General features: G+C 36.7%; 4 protein-coding genes across 7 annotated transcripts; 2 read left to right on the plus strand and 2 right to left on the minus strand.

Moving 5' to 3' along the window:
* On the plus strand, positions 1,912 to 8,221 carry LOC109714342 (peflin-like). Of its 3 annotated transcripts, none has more exons than XM_020238925.1 (10): positions 1,912 to 2,012; positions 2,118 to 2,176; positions 2,299 to 2,339; positions 3,112 to 3,143; positions 3,788 to 3,816; positions 4,596 to 4,632; positions 5,760 to 5,816; positions 6,717 to 6,793; positions 7,764 to 7,837; positions 8,005 to 8,221. In XM_020238925.1, the coding sequence occupies exons 1-10, from the start codon at positions 1,929 to 1,931 to the stop codon at positions 8,022 to 8,024; spliced, it is 510 nt and encodes a 169-aa protein (XP_020094514.1). In that variant the 5' UTR covers positions 1,912 to 1,928; the 3' UTR covers positions 8,025 to 8,221. The 3 variants fall into 3 exon arrangements, with proteins under 3 accessions (XP_020094514.1, XP_020094515.1, XP_020094516.1); XM_020238926.1 differs by having other exon boundaries at positions 2,169 to 2,176; XM_020238927.1 differs by having other exon boundaries at positions 1,930 to 2,012; positions 2,108 to 2,176.
* LOC109714454 (ATP phosphoribosyltransferase, chloroplastic-like) lies at positions 8,580 to 13,938 on the minus strand. Of its 2 annotated transcripts, XR_002217381.1 has the most exons (12): positions 13,580 to 13,938; positions 13,405 to 13,464; positions 12,485 to 12,598; positions 11,604 to 11,669; positions 11,397 to 11,504; positions 11,216 to 11,299; positions 10,478 to 10,579; positions 10,268 to 10,381; positions 10,109 to 10,189; positions 9,772 to 9,891; positions 9,325 to 9,516; positions 8,580 to 9,054 (listed from the first exon to the last, which is right to left on the minus strand). XR_002217381.1 is itself a non-coding variant. In XM_020239091.1 (11 exons), the coding sequence occupies exons 1-11, from the start codon at positions 13,805 to 13,807 to the stop codon at positions 9,421 to 9,423; spliced, it is 1,173 nt and encodes a 390-aa protein (XP_020094680.1). In that variant the 5' UTR covers positions 13,808 to 13,938; the 3' UTR covers positions 9,070 to 9,420. The 2 variants fall into 2 exon arrangements, 1 of the variants encoding a protein (XP_020094680.1); XM_020239091.1 differs by lacking the exon at positions 8,580 to 9,054 and having other exon boundaries at positions 9,070 to 9,516.
* Positions 15,762 to 16,385, minus strand: LOC109714649 (pre-mRNA-splicing factor cwf23-like). Its single transcript, XM_020239345.1, has one exon. The coding sequence runs from the start codon at positions 16,371 to 16,373 to the stop codon at positions 15,762 to 15,764; it is 612 nt and encodes a 203-aa protein (XP_020094934.1). The 5' UTR covers positions 16,374 to 16,385.
* Positions 17,679 to 18,829, plus strand: LOC109713630. The gene is made up of 3 exons (XM_020237784.1): positions 17,679 to 17,704; positions 17,805 to 17,921; positions 18,018 to 18,829. The coding sequence occupies exons 2-3, from the start codon at positions 17,819 to 17,821 to the stop codon at positions 18,539 to 18,541; spliced, it is 627 nt and encodes a 208-aa protein (XP_020093373.1). The 5' UTR covers positions 17,679 to 17,704; positions 17,805 to 17,818; the 3' UTR covers positions 18,542 to 18,829.

Consider the following 18,835-nt stretch of genomic DNA (forward strand, 5'->3'; position numbering starts at 1 on the left):
ATGGTAGGGAGTTCGGGCCCGGCACGGCCCGGCCCGGATTTAGCCACGGGCCGGGCCGGGCCACTATCCAGCCCGGTTCGGCCCGGAAAATGTGGGCCGTGCCGGCCGGCCCACATTAATGCACGCGCACTCATATGCACACGGGGAGAGAAAGGGAGGTTATATCCAAAAGAAGGCTATTAAATAAATACTCTAAATAAAGAAAAAAAAAATTGATAGATTTCTCTTTCCCAGTAAAGATACATATAATTTTTACATACAAAAGTAACTTCTTTTTTTTTTTTCACTTCTCATATAATAGTTAAGTATCAGAATTGCAAATTAAAGAGAATATATCTTCATCTTTTTATATAGAAATAATTGCCTATATACCTCTCATACGTTTGAAAGTATTCGATTTATCTCTTTTTTTTCTTTCTAAAATATCCCTTATATGTTCCACCGTTATTGCAAAATATCTTTGCAGTTATCTCCTGTTAAGTTAACTTGGATTAAACGTGAGTTAAATATCTACCATAGTTAAAAAAATTAAAATATCAATTTTGCCCTTAACTTAAGGACAAATAAGAAATGTTGATGACGATAGAGAGGTATATTAGAAAAGACCAAAAGTCAAAATACTTTTTGTACTCCTGACTTTAAGGGCAAATAAGAAAGTCAGTGATGGTGAAAAGGTATATTTGAAAGAAAAAAATAGTAATTTTATAGAGATAACAGAGTTAATTAATAGATTTTAGCTATAGGGGTATATTAGAAATAGGTTGGAACGTAGAAAGGGTATTTTCAATATTAGCCTTCTAAAAGGGGTAAATTGAAAACTCGGGAACTTTTCAGGGGTATATAAGCAATTGCCCCTTTTATATATATTGTTTATGTTTTAGAATAAAAAAATAATTTTTTTATGGGTTAGAATAAAAAAAATATTTTTTATGTGTTAGAATAAAAAAAAAAAATTTTATTTTTCCCTAAGTAGTAACCCCTTTTTTTTGCATTAGAAAATACAATGGCTATAGGAATAACAACACCTAGACCTAGGTTTAACTAAATTTAGCCAGAAATATGAATCAATTAAAATTCGAACTTGGAACCTCGGATACCAATCACCAAATCTTTTACCACTTGCAGTAGGGACGGTTAGTAGTTTTGATTTTTGTATCAAATATATGTCAAGAACCAAAATTGGTTTGTAGTTGCTAATCAAATGGCAAAATTAGTTTTAGCATAACAAGGACAACTATAATAACGAAAACTAAAATTACGAAAGTTATAAAATAAGAAACAAAGTGCAATCCAAATTGGCTGAAAATGATAGTTGTAGTAGCATAACTAAATAACAATTTCCAACTCAATGCATCAAGTAAAATGCTCCAGATATATGTAGAGAATTTAGATCAAAAGTCAAATCAAACAAGCATTGAAACAGTTTGATTCTGTGAAAGATGAAATGTATCTAACAACTTTGGCCAAGCTATATTATCTTCTCCCCCATCTTTTGGGTTGGGTTTGCAGTGCAAACTCATAGAAGGTAAAAATATATGTAGAATTGATCTAAACTATCGGCTCTGTTGTATCTGCTACTCAATCAAACTTTCATTTTATTTGATTTAAATCAGCTAACGATACTTCAATTTAAAATTTTAAATGCATCGCTTATCTTCATATATTCAGTGAGTATATATTTTATTAAAGTAAGTAAGTAAGTAGCTCAAATTTTAACACAAAGTGCGGTTGAGTGACTTAAATTAAATAAATTAAAAAATTGAATGGTAAAATTTAAATTTAAAAGGATGAGATGAATAGTTCAAATAAAGTTTTATATTATAATTTTTTTAATTTAACTAGATTTTTTTTTAAAAGAAAAAAAAATTTAACTGAGAGTTACATATAAATATCGGCGTCTACTCGTGATGATCCTATTCAGATTTACGATGGAGAACATCGGGGTTCTTCGGGAGTGGTTCGACCGCGTCGACTCCGATCACACGGGCAACGTCGCCGCCCCCCAGCTCCAGGTCCATCACAAAACCCTAATTCCTCTCCTTCTTGATCCATCTCCCTCTTTGTGGCCCTAACCCTAAAATCTCTCGTCTCCTTGATCCCCGCGGAGATCGTCGCAGAGGGCGCTCGCCGTGGGAAACCTCAATTTCCCTCTCTCCGTCGTCCAGCAGATGATAAGGTTTCTCTCCTCGTTGCCCTAGTTGTTACCGATCGATTCTTTTTAGCGCTTATCTTGGTTTCTTCTTGATGTGAGAAATTTGGGGGGTTTGTGTAATTATGTTGTTGCTTGATGATTTGTAGGATGTACGACTTTGATAGGAACGGCACGATGAACTTCGAAGGTGGGTTTTATCGCCGTTCTCGATTGTAGGTATACGATTGTGTTGTAATTGCATGCTTGAATTGGAAATCGGAGGGCTTGTATTGTATTTTTGCCGTACGGTTCTGTAGGCTCATTTGAGTGCCCCAAGATCTGAGCTTCTTTGATCTCAGTTTTGTGCGAATTTTGCTATTTTCTTTGGTGAAATAAGGGCTTTAGAGTTTCATGTAATTAAATTAATTAGTAAATAGCTAGAGCTAAGATGGAAATAACAGGAAAGGAGAAACAGTCGGTGTCTTGGCATTGCATGGTCATCATGCACATGAACACAGAAACATAGATAGCATCTTCAGTTGATTGCATATTGTAACTTATAAGAGTTTCTGTACTACATATAAATGTGCAAAATATCATGATTATTTCTACAGGCTTAGTAACTTGGACATTTTCTATGGCTGATCTTAGTGGTACAACCGTTTTATGATTTTATTTGTAATTATGTATGTATAAGCGACAACTGCTATATGGGTTCATTGCCGACTACCCTTCTGTACAGTGTACGGCTTACATGATAATTTTGGATAACCTTTATAATTTATGATTTATCAGCGTGCTACATGCAATGAACTGTTTTGAAAGATTAAGACAAACAAACGTAGTGAGTCATTATGGAGATAATAACTATGTAGTCCTTTTTTAAATCCTTCAGAAGTTCATATACCTTTAATTTGTTATAATATCAGTTTTTCTTGATTTTTTTTTTGTTTTCTAACTATATGGTTTTTCCTTTGCAGAATTTGTAGCTCTTAACAAGTATCTGCTCAAGGTTTGTATTCCAGATGTGAATTTGTTAGTAATTTATGTTGTATATTGTATATTGAAGTGATATTGCAACTTTATGATGAAATTCAAAGTTATACATCACGTTATTGCCAAGAGTTAAAATTTTCATTTGTATTTACATGCTTCTGTGTGATTTTTCTCAAACTCTGTTGTATCCTACCAAACATAGGTGCATTTTAACTCCGCTCGAACTTATTGGACCAACTAGCTCTTCTCTTTCATTAGTAGAACACTCTGATCTATTACACATGGTATTTTCTATCTTCGGTGTCTCTTGGTTATTGATACTCGGTTTTAGTTGGATATGGCGTGGAAAAGAACTTGGTTTTACTTTAATGTAGTATCAGAAACACACAAGTTGTCTCTTTCTAGGAAATGTGTAGATGTTATTTGAACACAGAACTAATGCCTATCTCCTTTTTTACTTGATTAGATTTGCTTTTCATATTGCAATTTCTTATTTTATTTCCGAGGCTAAAATTCACAAACTCTTTTCTGCTATGTGATATCTTCTTTTGTCTTTTAAAGGATGATGTAATCTGTCAATGCTCCCATACCTTTTTTTTCTTTTAATCTGAACAGTTGTTTCTGGGTGACATATCAACTAATTTGTGGCAATCATTGCAGGTTCAAAATGTCTTCTCAGCCCTGCAAAGGTCTTCTTTTCTATTCATAACCTCATCAATTATTTGTTGCAAATTAAGCTTTGTATTTTAGCTGAAGATTACAAAAACGAAAATGGAGTGTTGTAGCTGTAATATTAAGTTATTACAGCCAAAACCTTATTTGAGTAAGTTTTCAGTGCAACTTCATATTTGAACAAAGGGTTTGGACATGCTATTACTCTTTTGGTCGCCTTTTACCTTTCCTTTCGTCATAATCATGTTATGTTATTAGTAAGCCATGAAGAAGCCAATATAGTTTTTCACCAAAATTAGGCTACTTCAGGGGTTACTGTATAACTGCAGAGTGTTGATTATAAGAATAGAATAAGTTGTCTTGATGAAGTTTGCATTAAGATTTTGCAATCACGTAGAGTGTTTTTAGTCCAACTAATAAATACAATAAGTATTGAGGTATATACAACTAGTTCTTGCTTTTTTCATGTCTGACTGCTTTAATCAATAATGAAGTGTAATTATGCTATAGACTTACTGAAGAATATTTATTATTTGTTTAGTGGTATAAAATGAAGGTGTTCAGGTGCGCTCTTTTGCTACTATGATTTGTTCTTTGGCTGCATATATATATAAATATTTTACTGTATGCTGTAGCATTCATTCTATTCTAACTTTCATAGGCCCAAATTAGCTTTTTAACTTGAGGGGTTTCATATTTGAATTAAACAATATTTAAGTACTTTTGTTTCATTTTTAAAGATATAGATTAAAGTATTGCTCTAACTCTTCTCGGATCCTTTTGTTTTTCTCTCTAGGGATCGTGGATTTCTAAATCTTGATGAGGTTTACGAGGTATTCATACACGCATTCCAGAATTCAATCATGAAGTATAATGTTATATAATTTTCTCCTTTAGTTATATATAATATGGCATGGTATATTTTACTACATCTTTTGATGTCAACACAGGTATTATCAAGTGCACCAACTGACGTAGTCAATTATTTTATTATTTTGGCATGGAATAAGGCTTCATATGCGAAACAATGTGAGAAATAGGCTAGCAACGTACAAATGTGAGCAATAGGCTAGCGAGGTACCAATTATCCTGTGCCCGTTGGGCCATGCTCTGTGTTTGTTCATTGAATTGGCACCATACTGAACAGTAGCATGCACTAACTTGAACGTTATGAAAACTGTATATACTAGCTCTCTGTTGTCTTATTGAGACAGATATCTTGATCAGGAATGCTGGGAACTACTATTTTACACTGTTAGTTGTATAATTAATCGAACGGGTAATTCTGGAACTTTTGACTAATTGCAAGTAGCCTTAGGACTAATGCATTCAAACCAAGAATTTCAGTGTCGTAGCATGGGGTCGTGCCGGAAACTTGCCGACACGGTACGACACGATGCGTGCTAGGCCATGCCGATACGTGCTGGTCATAAAAATTTCATGTGTACCAACACATTATATCATAAAATATTTATTTTCTTTAGCAACAAAACATTCTAATTGTTTATTATGTATTTTTATCAAATCTTTTGAACTTTATTGAGAAAATTACTTACTAATTTAAAGAATAGAGGGCCTTGAGCTGTGCCATCGGCACGGGGATTGTATCGTGCCGATATCTTGTTAGCACAATACGGCGCGATAGATACCGCCCATAATGATGGGCACTTAAATCCTTGATTCAAACCCTTATTTATATGAGAATTCACATTAATCGGTTCATGTCAAGAAGGAGATAGGTTTTACAAATTCTTTTAGCGTCCTGGTTTGATGAAACATGGAGGATTACTTTTCATTAACTCCTGTTTGCAATTGTTCATACATATTTATTCATACATGTTTCGTACATTATAGAGACTCAAATGTTATGACTCAAATGTTATTTCTCCTTGGTATTCTTCTTTTTTAACATTGCTTCGTTAAGTCCAAATTTATCATCAATAACAAATTATTATTCCAGGCCTTAGTCAAACTCGGTTTCTCGCTTGATTCGCCCGCCTTCTACACAGTCTGTGAGGTAATATACACTCTTATTTTACTTGACAAAGTGGAAGGCTCAAACCTATTTTATATTCACCTATCCATGGATATTTTTTGATTTATGATAGATTGGTAGCATTTGTAGAATCAAATGGCTTGTAATGCACTTGCTACAGCAGCAAAGAATTCGTGTCAGAGAATTAACTTTAGGATAAAGCTTCAAGGCTTTTATCCTATAATGAACAAATGTTTTCTTAACCACAATAGTGCCTGTAGTTCGTTTTCATGCTTCATACTTAAAATGCATGGCTGAAGTAGTTTTGTATAAATATGATGAAGCTTTTTCCAATCAAATATTGATGCACGATAATGTTTTATGACCATATAATATTTGTTCCTTGAACAATGGATATTGAGATTACAAATTGTCATCTAATATGATTTGTTATTCTACTAATAGATTCGTTGATTAAGTATTCTTGTTTTAATCACTTTATATGAGCCCTAGATTGCATGCAATCAAGTCCACCAGGTTATTGGAACTGAAAGTGGTGGATTTATTTGCAGCAGTTTAAACATAATGTTTAATTACAAATTGATATCATCAGTAACAAGCAACAGAATAAAAAATTTTGGATAACAATATTTGGGATTACTAGAGAAATAGTTAGCCAAAATTTGTTCAAAAACAGCGGGCTTAGCATATGCTTTAAGAACTCGAGTATTTGAAAGAATTATCCGATGCATTTGCTGTGTCATATACGTGTGACATGCTGAGTTAGCTAGTAGGATTGTTTCCATAACGTAAAATCTCTGTTTTGTATTTTTCCTTTTATTTGTGCATGTTAGTACTATTCTGGCATTTGGTCATTATGAAAGAATTCTCTATTACAGTGATTGGAAAATGTTATTTGATTTGTCACTTGATAATTACTAGAGCTTTGACAAGAACAAGATGGGAATGATTCGGTTGGATGAGTTCATATCGCTTTGTATATTCATACAGTCAGCTCGGTATGTATGGCTTCATACATGACATGCTCCCATCTGCTATTTGTCTAGATTTCTTTTTCTGTTATTTCCCCCCCCTTTACTTCTGCTCATTTATTACTTCATACTAAATTCTGTATGTTATTATTGTGGGGATGATGCTTCCTGCTGTCCTCTCCAAAACTCATACAGGCGGGAGTCTTATGCCATAAGACACATCATTTGTACTTTCTTTGGTACAAAATCAATGTAGAATTGAATAGATATTCAGTTCAGAGAATTCGAGTGAATTGAATTTGGGGTTGAATATGTCTTTTCTCATGAAATAATTCACTTCAATTACATCATTTTACTTTCCTGTTTTATCCTAATTACATATTAAGTAGAAAGGGCATTGTTGGACTGACAAATTTATCTTGAAGTAACTGAATTCACAACAAATTGGACAGCGAATCATCACATTTGCTATCATCAGAAATCAATGCAAATCATTAATTGATTTTAGTTAACCAAAGAAAGGGAATTAGCTATATGTGAATGGCATTTCATCCAATTCTTAGGTTCATCCATGGAGGGTGTTTGGCAAATCAGTTTCCCAAAGCTCTGTTGTAGCCTTGCTAAGAGTATCAAGAAAGCCTGGCTGATATATGACTCTTCCGTAAAACATATGCGTAATTATGCAAAAATGTGGCCTGAGAAGTATCATTAATTTCTTTATGCTCATTCCAAGTTCATAGAACCATTAATGTAACTAATGATACGCTTTCTTGCTTTTATTATCTCATCTTTCCAAATCATGTTTGTCAGTGGTTGTGACATGTAAAAGGATCCCAAAATCTTCAACTCTCATTTTAGTTGTGATGATAACTTCTGTTTTATGCCCTCGACATAATGCGTCATTGTCGTGCCAAACTTTTTGTATGTTTTTGATAGATTTTGTCCTTTTTCTTTCAAGTATGTAGGTCATCTGTTATTCGGTTACCTTCTTTTGCAGTAATTTGTTCAATTCTTTTGACACGAGCAAGCAAGGAAGAGTTACACTGGATTTCAACCAATTTGTCTACTGCAGTAAGTAATTTATTTCCCTTGTTTCTGCAGTTTCTATAGATGCAGATGGTTTATTTTCATTTTGTTATGATTGAATGAATCTCGATGCAAATGATGCATTATCTTTTCCATGTGTTTTCCCCTTAATTTTAATTTATCTGATCCGTACATTTTATGCTTGTATTCAGCGGCCAACTGCAGGATATAGTATCTTCTGGTTGCCTTGGAAGACGCAAAATCACCTGGAGGTGGTGTTCTTTGTAACCGGCTTCTCTGCATGATTTTAGTTGTATAGTAATATTAAACCTTAACAGTGAATGTTTTATTTCATTAGCAGCACTATTGTGGTTACATAAAGCACTTTTATTATTTTCATATTTGTCTGCGGGCTGTTATTTTTTGTCACTTTGATTCATTGCAGATTTTGTTATGCATCTTTAATTTTGAGACTTAAGGAAGATTAATTGAATTAAATGAAATGAGCTAATAAATCTAGTTACTCCAGATAAATTTGCCTCATTAATAAAGACCCAGCTAAACCAAAAGTAGAATAATCTCTGTATTGTAATTCAACATACAATGAGATCTGCTCCGAAACGGTCTCACTATTCCAGCAGCAGCAGCAATAAATTATATCCTCACAACTTTACGAGACAATTCAAGAAATAAAAGGCATAATAAGCGATCGACAAAGTAACGTTCATTGTTTGAGGCAAGATTTTATAATACCATGTGGCATTTCATCTGCTTGTTTACCTTGAGGTGAGAGAAACCGATAACAATGAATCAGTTATCTTTTCGAGAATCTTAACAATCCATAAAGTCATTAAAAGCAAAACCCTCCTCTCCAATGAAAAAGAAGTCTCTGCAGACACCAATACTAACGGATATCTAGATGAGATATTTCAAGAGAACTAATAGAACAAAGAAACATTTCACACAACAGCACATTACTAACTTCTGACCTGATACGGTAAGGGAAATATGCTAATTCATGACATGATACAATAATGGAAATATGCTAACCAGATACAATAAGGGAATACAGAGAAAAGTACAAGACGGATCTAGACTCATGTTGATAATTTACGGACCAAAATTGGCTAATGAACTAATAAGCACTACCCCTTAATAAGAATTAATTAATTTTAAGCAGTTCTACAGGTGCCGCCAGAGCAAACCAACATGCACTCCGAGATTTTGACAGATCATAACAACATCTGCTTGAATGGCAATACCTGCATTTTGGTCAATTATTAAAATGCTTGAAAGTAACGGAATATTATAAAACCTATGTAAAAAGAGTAAACAACTGCTTATGTACTCCATTTGTTACAGGTGAACACAGGTCATCGCAGACAGAGGCAAAATTATAAACTTACAATCCAAGATTACGTAGATATGCGAGTCACAAGCAGTTATCGCTACATCCTAAGCAATTCGCTCAGCATGTCCCAACAGCAATCAAATAATAAATAAGTTACTTCTGAAGGATATTCAAAAATAACCTCATGAAGCCTGTTTTGACAGCCGAGATCAATCACCATAATTGCCTACAAGAACATACGCGGTGGAAGAAGAGTTCCTGTGATTAAAAGACTCTCTCACAATCCAAGTTGTGTGAGAAGCTTGCGCCATCTCGGAGTTTCTTCGTCAAAAATATACGTCAGCTTTGAAACCAACACCCCACTGCCGCCAATCTAGAAATTGCAAAATAATCAGAACGTTTATACACCAGTACTTTTATATGTGTGCTGAAGATAACTCTATTAAATCTAATAGATCAGGATCATTGAGGGTTCTCTTTCAGATGAAGGCTACACAAATGCTTCTATTAAAATTTTAGTTTCATAATCATTCATCACCTCACACAATTGAGTTCGACCAAAGGATTCCAAGATTTTGCACAAGTAGTGAAATGAACGTAGATAGAGCAATCAATATTAGCAACTCACAGATCTTAGTTGCTGAATAGACTTATAAAGCAATTGTTGGGGCACACATATGTTAATTGCGTAATAGTCCACTGTGACCTTGCCATTACGTCTGCAGAAAACTGGACTCACAGTAGGCCCCTGTTGATATGAAAGAAAAAGGGGGGGGTCAGTACCGTTAAAATAAGTTAAAAACTCACAGTTCTCTATATTTTAAATCATTTCTTGTTCCAAGGTCATGTGATTGTATCCATGAAAATAAGTTAAAAACTAGTTGTTCACATAACCATTACATTGACCAAAGAGATCATTTAAATAACCAAACTGGATTATGTAAAAGTATTTTCAAAGTAGATACCTGCAAGCCGGATAATGATGTTTGGCTAAGAACTCGCTCTGCCACTTCTTCTGCACTGTTTCCCCTCATGTTTGCTGTCACCTTAAATATGGAAATAGAAATAAAGTATATAAAAACAGCCATTCTGATGGTATACAAAAGATAAAATTCTATCTTTACCAAAATCTCCCCGGTTGCCCTCAGGTGAGCCTCTAGCCTTTCCAGCATCTCATGAGTAATCTCCAACACACCCATGCGCGTGTGCAAGGATGTCCTGCTAGCAACAAGCACAGCCTGCATAACAATCAATTTGCATAAGAATCAAATCAGTCAAAACCAGTGGCTGCATTACATCAAGGAATTAGTTCACCAGACTGAGTCAGTACTTACTTGGCTTTGTAAGACAACCCCGCCTTCAATTTCTTTCAAATTATTTTCACGAAGTGTTGTTCCACTACTCACAAGATCAACGATGGCATCTGCTATGCCCATCTGAAACATCAGAACATATTGAAAGAAATTCATATATGTATTTACATGAGTAATGCATTTTGGACCATAAAGCATACTTAGCAGCATTCAACATTATAATAACAAAGAGTGCATACGATTTAAATACTCCAGCAACTGTTATAGTGATACAAGCTCTAACAAATATTGGATTGCTTCGGATATTAGTGATGTTTAAATTGGACTAGGCAGGTAAACGAACATTGAGATGGAACAAAATGGCACATTTGTGTAGTCTTCTATTAGCTTGATGTTGGATTAGATCTCAGGTGGTTTCCAAAGGACAACTGAGGACAAATAGAGAATCTTGAGTAGGATAATGTATGACTACATAAGAGACTCTATATCCAAGGATAATCAAACTTGTCATCTACTACCAAAAGATGTTGAAGATTACATTGCAAGGAACTCAATTTCATTAATATGCAGAAAAGTAACTAATTAGTTGAGCGGACGAAAAGATTATCTTTCAGCTATCCAGCGAGTAAGCAATAGACACAACACACATGGAAAGGAGACGGGGCAGTGCAGCGGGGGTCAAAGCATAAGGAACTACCTTAAGAAAATTAATTATTTCTCAAGGAAAAAAGGTGCACATGCCGTCAAAGATATTCTTACCGCAGGATAAGATTCAAGGGCTCCATCAGCGCTTGAGAAAGTGACATGCTTCAAACCCTTCTCTTTCAAAAATTTGGGGCCTAGCTGTTTCCAAATGATATAACATTATCCAATATTTAAGCACCTATATTCTACAAGCAAAGAAGCACCTTAATGAAATCAAGACGGGAAGTGATCGTACGTGTGTGAACGCAGTCACGACCCTTAATGGCCTGTCCTCTGTCCATTTAGGCATTTGTGCTAATTCATCCAGGGAGTTTATGTTCTCAAAAATGCCTTCCTTGGGAATCTGATCAATCAAATTTTGAAGTCCATATCATATGTCATCTTAAAGCACACAAGGCCAAGTGCTAATTTCAGATGTACACACCAGGACAAAGTAACATACCGCAAGAGATAAACGACAAGCTCCATACTCAAGTGCATCATGGACGATAACCAAGTCTTCATTTGCCTGCTTCCAAACCCTTTTATAAGAACATACTTCCGCAAAAGAGTCAAACACGCATAAACAAGCATAAATTTAACATCAATAGAGAAACTCATCAATCTAACAGTTAGTGAATTTACACAACACCACGATCAAATTGCAAAAAAAAAAAGAAAAAGAAAAAAGGAAATTGATTTTCAGATTTTTTTTTTTTTTTTTTAAGTGAGAAGCAATTAGATATTCAAAGCAAAAGCACAAAAAGGAGACAGAGTTATAGAAAAGACAAGTAAAGATAAATTCCTTTGACAAAAGAGATAGAGCTATGCAATGACAACATTAAGAAATAATTAATGAATAAGAACTTGAATCATAAAGTGAAAAAAAGGTCAAGCCTAGATATTTGAGAGTTATTATACAGATTGTTGCATCAATTCTTCATCGAAATTCTCATTTCTCTCTCTCTTCTCATGTTACAATTCTTATAGTAGTGACAGAATTCTTGTACATGATTAATAATGGTCATATGCAAACAATGAGCAATGCAATCATAAAACTTCTAGAATAATGCAAAGCTCATGTTAAGTTGACGACTTTAATATCCTAATCCCTAACACTCATTGATTGTTATACTGTTGTTTTCAAATTAAAGAAACATGAACATGAACCCTTAAGGGCAGTTATAAGACCAGTTATGCTGACAGGCCATTCTACTGCAATTCCTGGAATAGCCTCTCATCATACTGCCGTTGGTCATAACTGACAAAATTTAGAGATCCTAAAATAGCACTTTGTAAAGGTTGAGGGGATAATTAGCATTACATAACTTGACTCATATTTACCTGTCCATACTCGCTGACTGTATCAAAACCCACAATACCAAGATCTAAGTCGCCTGACTGCAATTTGCGAACTATATCTTTGGGCCGCTGAAACCAAACTTCCAGGTTTGAGAGCTGCATAAGAGAATATCAGAATGTCATATGACTGATGATGAACTTTTATTTATTCACCAATGATTGGTACTTTTCTACTGATGTATTTGAAACACACAAAGATGATCTTTGGTAATAATAACGGAAGAGGGGTCCATATAGTAATCAATCTCTAAATATTCATAACCATGAGAAGTAGCTTTGTCAATATAGGTACCCCAAATTTTTTAGAATGATTTAGATGAATCAAAATGAGAATAAAGCAAAAGATTGATAGAAAGATCCCAGACAGCCTAAACTTCAACTATGTAGAATCTATTGCTTTTACTTGAAATATTTTTTAAGGACAATACAATGCAGTAACTCCTCATGCCGCATCAGCATGCAAGAAGAGAGCCACTTCCAAGAGGCCTCTCAAAGGGTAATAAGAAAGGTGGTACACAACAAAGTATCTAACAGAACATCGAAAGGGTCTTCCTCAAACGAGAAAAACCCTCTTTCATTCATTCGTTCTTTGTTGTTTGACGTAACTTTGTCCAAGCTGTTTAGAAAAGTATCTAGCTGTTGCATGTAGGAGTGCAAAATGGAATCTCATTAAAAGAGTTAATAATCGTTCCGATTTAAAAAGAAGATCCTAGAACGTAAACAGGGAAAGCATTTAGATCATATTTCTCCTTCGCCAGAAAGATATTATATGACGCACAAGAATCTTCACATAACTGGATGGGGAACCTTTCCAAAATCAGATCACCACCGTAATCGCCGTTTCTTGCCAAAAAAAAAAAAAGAAAAAAAAAAGAAGAGGAGGAAAAGTCAAAGGAGATCACCTGCGGAATGTCGGCCGTGTACTGCCGCGGATTCAGCTGTCTCACCGTCAATTGACAACTCTGCCCACATCAAGATCCACAAAACCCCAATCAACGAAGAAATCAAAATCCACAAAAACCCAATCAACGAAGAAACCCATCGCGCGCGCGCGAGAGAGAGATTCATAAGAAAAACCTTGAGGAGATTTAGGGTTTCCTCGGCCATTCGGCCCTTGCTGGGGAGGCCGAGGCGGACGACGGTGCGCTCCGCCGCCTGAGGCGGCGGCGGCGGGGCATCGCCGGCGATCACGGCGGCGGAGGAGGAGGAACGGCACGCGATCAAGAAGCGAGAGGGCTTCGAGAAGCATCGAGAGGATAAGGGAGAGACGTGGATGAGCGCTGCGAGATCTAAATGAGCCGCCATTTTTTTTTTCTCTTTTCTCTACCCTAAACCCTGGCAGGAGACGGAAACAAAGTTGAGACGACGAGTCCCGTTTCGCCGCAGCGTAGAAAGAGAGATAAAAGTGAGTGAGAGAGAGAGAGAGAAAGGGAAGAGGAGAGTGCGATAAAAAGAGATGGATATGTGACATATGTCGGCGGATATTCCGAGTCGTGCGGGGCCACGTGCTAAGCACGTGAGATATTTTATTTATTTATTTATTCATTTATTTATTTCAGCAGAGTGTACTTTTTATTTACATAATAACTATCAATAAATAAAATTCCTAACGGACCGTCCCTAAAGCAAGTGATAAAAAATTTAGTGGTTGATATCCAAGATCCAAAGTTCTAATCCTAGTTAATTCATATTTCCAGCTTACTTTATTTTTAAATAAAATAAACGAAACGAATAGCATACCACCTATCTCTTAAAAAAAAATAATAATAAAATCCCTAGAAAGTATTACATTATGATATTTTAATAATTTCCAGGATGAGAGCACATTAAATTTTTTGTCCCTTTCATTTTACTAAAGTTAAACGTCTTTGCTCTTAAGTAAAGAGGCGTTTGGTTTCTGTCTGTTTTAGTTCAAATTTTGTTGTCCAAATAATATGAAAAGGTCTGTTTTTCGTTCTCCAAACTTTTGATTTTGAAAAACAGAAGCTATGAAAACTTCCTTTTCCAAGAAAATTATTTTTCAAGATTTCGAATTCAAAACCTGCTTTATATTTTTAATCGAGTTTATTTCAATGTATGCAGTAGTATAAACATAAAACGCAAGAAGGTGCCATAAATTGAAAGAAATTAAAAGAAAATTAAAAGTCATTATAAAACAATTTGATTTGTGAGTTCAAGAAATGCAAAATGTTACAACAGAGCTCCACGTGGAGTATTGGATTCATGTGATGCCTCACTTTCCAAAAAAGTCATCCAATAGAATAGTTGTAGTTCTAGCACGCTTAACTTTTTATATTCTTGAGTTTACCATCACTTAAAATAATATAATCGAATTATAAAATTTAACTCTATTATATTTTATATATTATATAAAATTATAGTAAATCCTAGGATATGAGAGTTCACCGGACCGCAGTGTCGTCCTTGCCAGCGCGGCCCACAAGGCAAGTAGCTGTAGGTTAAGCCTGTTTGAAGTTTGAACAGGCTTCCGCAGCTTGTTTGCATCAAAAAAAAAAGTAGTGTGATGAGAACCTGTGTTGTGCAAGGAGAGAGATTTTATTATTACAGGCAATGTAGGAATCTCAATACTCGCTACTGGAGTCTCAATAACTTTGCTTTGTCAAGATACCAGAATCTATCTAAGAAATTTTCTTCTACATCCTGAATAAGGGAACTAGTGTTTATCATTTCAATTCACTCTGAGACCTTGCCAAGGTATATTTAACTCAATTCTATGGGCATGTTGCATAAAACAATGATTATGAAACTTACAGAATTCTTCCTTTTTTTTTTTAAGAGAGAGAGAAAGGTAGAATGCTATCCGTTTGGTTTATTTCATTTAAAAATAAACTTAATTATAGAATTCGAATTTGGATCTCGAATACCAACCGCCAAGCTTTTTTGCCACTTGCGTTAGGAACGGTCCGTGAAACTCACAGAATTCTAAAACTTCGTAATTTGCTACATCTAAACTTGGACCGAATGCTATTATTAGATGGATACAGGGCTTTCAAATGAAATCTCATCAATAAAGCACAAACATCATCAAATGCGACATCAGAATCTTATATTCACATTGAACTAACTATTCTGGCGTACCTTACCTTAAAGCAAAAATGTGCAGCAAATTGTATTAATGAGCATCCGTAATTCAGAATACTAGCGAAGAAGCCTAAACAAGGGAGAGGATGTGAAAGATCTTACAGAACATGATGATATCGTTAATTGAGAAAAAAAAAATCTAGATATTTTCGACGTCCTAAGAATGATTCGGAACAAAGCCTCTGTACAAGGCCTCGAACTCGGCCCAGTGCCTTCGCCACTCGGCCTCGCGCTCGTCCACGCTCTTCCTGAACTCGGCCCTGCGTCTTTCGGACTCGGCGCGCCACCGCTCCAAACACTGAGGGACCAGGTCCTTGAGGAAAGGATATTTCCGAGCCAGGGCTTCGCACGAGGCCTCGCGCTTGGCCATGCGCCGTTCCGCCTCGGCCTCGCGCTCGTCCGTGCACTTCCTGAGCTCGGCCCAGCACGCTTCGGACTCGGCCCTGCGCTTCGCGGACTCGGCGCGCCACCGCCGGAGAATCGCGGCGAGCGAATCCCGCATGCTCGCGGAATCCCGCTTGCGGCGGCGGCAGCGGAGGCGGAGGCGGGCGTCGAGGAGGCGGCGGGTGGAGGGGTGGCGGAGGGCGTCGTAGGAGGCAAGGAGGCGCTGGAAGTCGGCGGTGGCGGCGGGGTCGGCGGGGCGCTTGTCAGGGTGGCGCGAGAGGGACTGCGCGCGGAAGGCCTTCTTGATCTCGCCTAGGGTTAGCTTCGCCCCCTCCTCGCCCGACGGCAGGCCCAGCACCGAGTAGTGGTCCACAAACTCCGCCATGGGCGATGGATCGCGGGCCTAGGGTTTTGGGAAGGAGCGGGAGAGGTGGAGGGGAACCTGCGTCTACGTCTACGTACGCTAGCGAACGAGGGTGGTTCTGTTTCTTAAATAGGCGCGGAATTCGAATCGAATCCGAATTCTAATCGTGTCTAGCTAGCTGCGGCCTGCGGGTCCTTAATCCTAATCCTCGTCGACTTGGGACTGATAATGGGCCGACCATCTCCCGAGTAGCGAAGAATGGCCCACTATGGCCCGAATATGATAGACTCCGTGCAATTGGCACAGGCGAAAACTTTTTTTTTTTTTTTTTTTGAGATTAGCAAGTAATTATCTTAATAAATATTTAAAAAATAATATATATATATTATATATATATATATATATATATATATATATATATATATATCATAAGTAATTAGAGTATACTGCTGTTAAATAAAATAAAATTTTCATATCATAACGTGTTGGCGTACAATTTTTTTTTTGTGATTGATATGTATTGATTGTGTCACATTATACCGACATGTTTTAGGTACGACCTTGTGGAAGACGCATAAATCCTTGCTAGAATTTCTAAAGTTAGGTGCACATCAAGCTGGAGTAATATGCATCAATTGCTTATATAATCTTATAATTAAAATATATAAAACATTTTTTGATTTCGTTTTGTATTATTATTATTGATATCATTTTTTAAATAAAATTTCTATATAAAATAGTACAAAAAAGAAAAGAACATAAGATTACTTATAATTTGTGCATCTGCAATATTGGGTTCCCCAACAAATAACCCAAAATTTTAAAAGTACCATTTTTTTTTTACTTTTAAGATTTTTTTTTCGCTGGAGTAGTGGAGTGTATGAATGGCTGGCTAATTAACCATTGGCAATAAAAATATAAAAGAAAAATCTATCAGTACATTAAATTATACAAAATTAGTATTTTAATAATGTGAGATTCATCCCATAAATGACAGCTCTCCAGATCAACGAGTGATAAAAAAAATCAGGTTATATTAATTTATATTTTTCATTCTGTTAATTTAAATCGGTTGATTAAATGAAAAAATTAAATTATAGGGTAACGAAATAAACTAGAAAAATATAGAAATTTATTTATTTCCGATTTTCCATAGATTCTTTCTGTTTATAGTCGTAATTACCCGAAATATCAGGGGCATTTTCGTACCATAGAGCCGAACGGACGGCCGATTTTGAAAAATATGACCGTTGAAGCACAGCCCCATCTCGCCTCCCGTTTAAATATCACGCCAAAATCTTTAATCCAAGAAACCTAAACAAAACAAAATAGTGAAGCTTCTCAGTTCGAAGGTAATCTCCCTTTCCCTCTCCATGTGCGACTCAATTGCATCAAAATCCCTTAAAATTTTTTCTTTTTTTAAATTCCCTATTGCTTTCGATTCTTGATCAGAAACCGACTCGCCGATGGATCGAAAGCCACCGCTCGCATTGTCTCCGCGGCGCCTCCGCCCACGCCGCGCGACGAACTCCATTCCTTCGGTTCAAACCACCACCACCCCACCTGCAGGTACTACAAAAATTATTTCACTCCTCCGCCTCTCCAATCCTTTTCCTCTAAGCTTGTAATAATTTGGGATCATCTTTGTGTTCTTCACATCCTTAGCAACTGCAAAGAAAACCCAAATCCCAAACCGCTCCTCGGTTTCCGGGATCTCGCTGCTGCAGCCCGACTACCATCTGATCTCGTCGGAACTACAAGCGCTCGCGAAAAGGGCTAAAAAAGAAGAATCTTGCGATGCGGAGCAGCAGCAGCCGGTTATTGGCGGTAATCTCACAACCGCCTCGGTCACCTGCAACGCTAGCCTGCTTTTCGAAAGAGGGAGGTTCTACGAGATCTATTCGTTGCGAAGGAATGAGAGGCTGAAGAGAAAGAAAGCCGAGATCTCGGAGGAGGCGATCGCTCAGGACCCAAATGTCGCTGTCGAGCTGTCGAAAAAGAGGAACGCGAAGAAGGCCGAGAGCGTGAGGAAGTCGGTGCCCCCGGACTTCTCCGTGAGCCGAGTGGGTAGCTTGCGATCGTCGGTGAGGAGCAGTAGGGAGATGAGGAATCTTGGCGCCGCGGGTCTCGCAGAGAAGTCTGGTGTTATCGGCGCGAGAATGACAACCCGGTCCGGCCGGAAGATATGAATTCGAAGAGAATTATTCATGCTTCTACTAGGAACAACAATAGATTTGTGATTTGTTACAGGGGTCTCTGATGTTCTTTATTTGTTCATGTTGCTCTGTTATGCTGAGATTACTTTCATTGTTAGTTTTGCACACGGCTTGGTTCCGTATTTGCTATAGATAGTGTCGATACAACGTGATTTGAACATTTGTCGAACTTCGCTAGTGATAAAATCCAAATCGATACAAGATTTAATGCACTTGTTCTGCCAAATATTCTTCTATTAGTACCATCACGATTCGTCTCAATGCCGC

The sequence above is a fragment of the Ananas comosus genome, linkage group 8, assembly GCF_001540865.1.
Source record: "Ananas comosus cultivar F153 linkage group 8, ASM154086v1, whole genome shotgun sequence".
Classification (NCBI taxonomy): Eukaryota; Viridiplantae; Streptophyta; class Magnoliopsida; order Poales; family Bromeliaceae; genus Ananas; species Ananas comosus.

What these genes read in the sequence shown, in the direction of transcription:
- LOC109714342 (XM_020238925.1), top strand. Translation starts at nt 1,929, where the DNA reads ATGGAGAACATCGGGGTTCTTCGGGAGTGGTTCGACCGCGTCGACTCC. An exon ending in TTAACAAGTATCTGCTCAAG is followed by an intron (nt 3,144 to 3,787) that starts GTTTGTATTCCA and finishes CAATCATTGCAG; the next exon opens with GTTCAAAATGTCTTCTCAGC. An exon ending in CAACCAATTTGTCTACTGCA is followed by an intron (nt 7,838 to 8,004) that starts GTAAGTAATTTA and finishes GCTTGTATTCAG; the next exon opens with CGGCCAACTGCAGGATATAG.
- LOC109714454 (XM_020239091.1), bottom strand. Translation starts at nt 13,807, where the DNA reads ATGGCGGCTCATTTAGATCTCGCAGCGCTCATCCACGTCTCTCCCTTA. An exon ending in AAACCCTAAATCTCCTCAAG is followed by an intron (nt 13,465 to 13,579) that starts GTTTTTCTTATG and finishes TGATGTGGGCAG; the next exon opens with AGTTGTCAATTGACGGTGAG. An exon ending in ACACGGCCGACATTCCGCAG is followed by an intron (nt 12,599 to 13,404) that starts GTGATCTCCTTT and finishes TCTCTTATGCAG; the next exon opens with CTCTCAAACCTGGAAGTTTG.
- LOC109714649 (XM_020239345.1), bottom strand. Translation starts at nt 16,373, where the DNA reads ATGGCGGAGTTTGTGGACCACTACTCGGTGCTGGGCCTGCCGTCGGGC.
- LOC109713630 (XM_020237784.1), top strand. Translation starts at nt 17,819, where the DNA reads ATGGATCGAAAGCCACCGCTCGCATTGTCTCCGCGGCGCCTCCGCCCA. An exon ending in CACCACCACCCCACCTGCAG is followed by an intron (nt 17,922 to 18,017) that starts GTACTACAAAAA and finishes TCACATCCTTAG; the next exon opens with CAACTGCAAAGAAAACCCAA.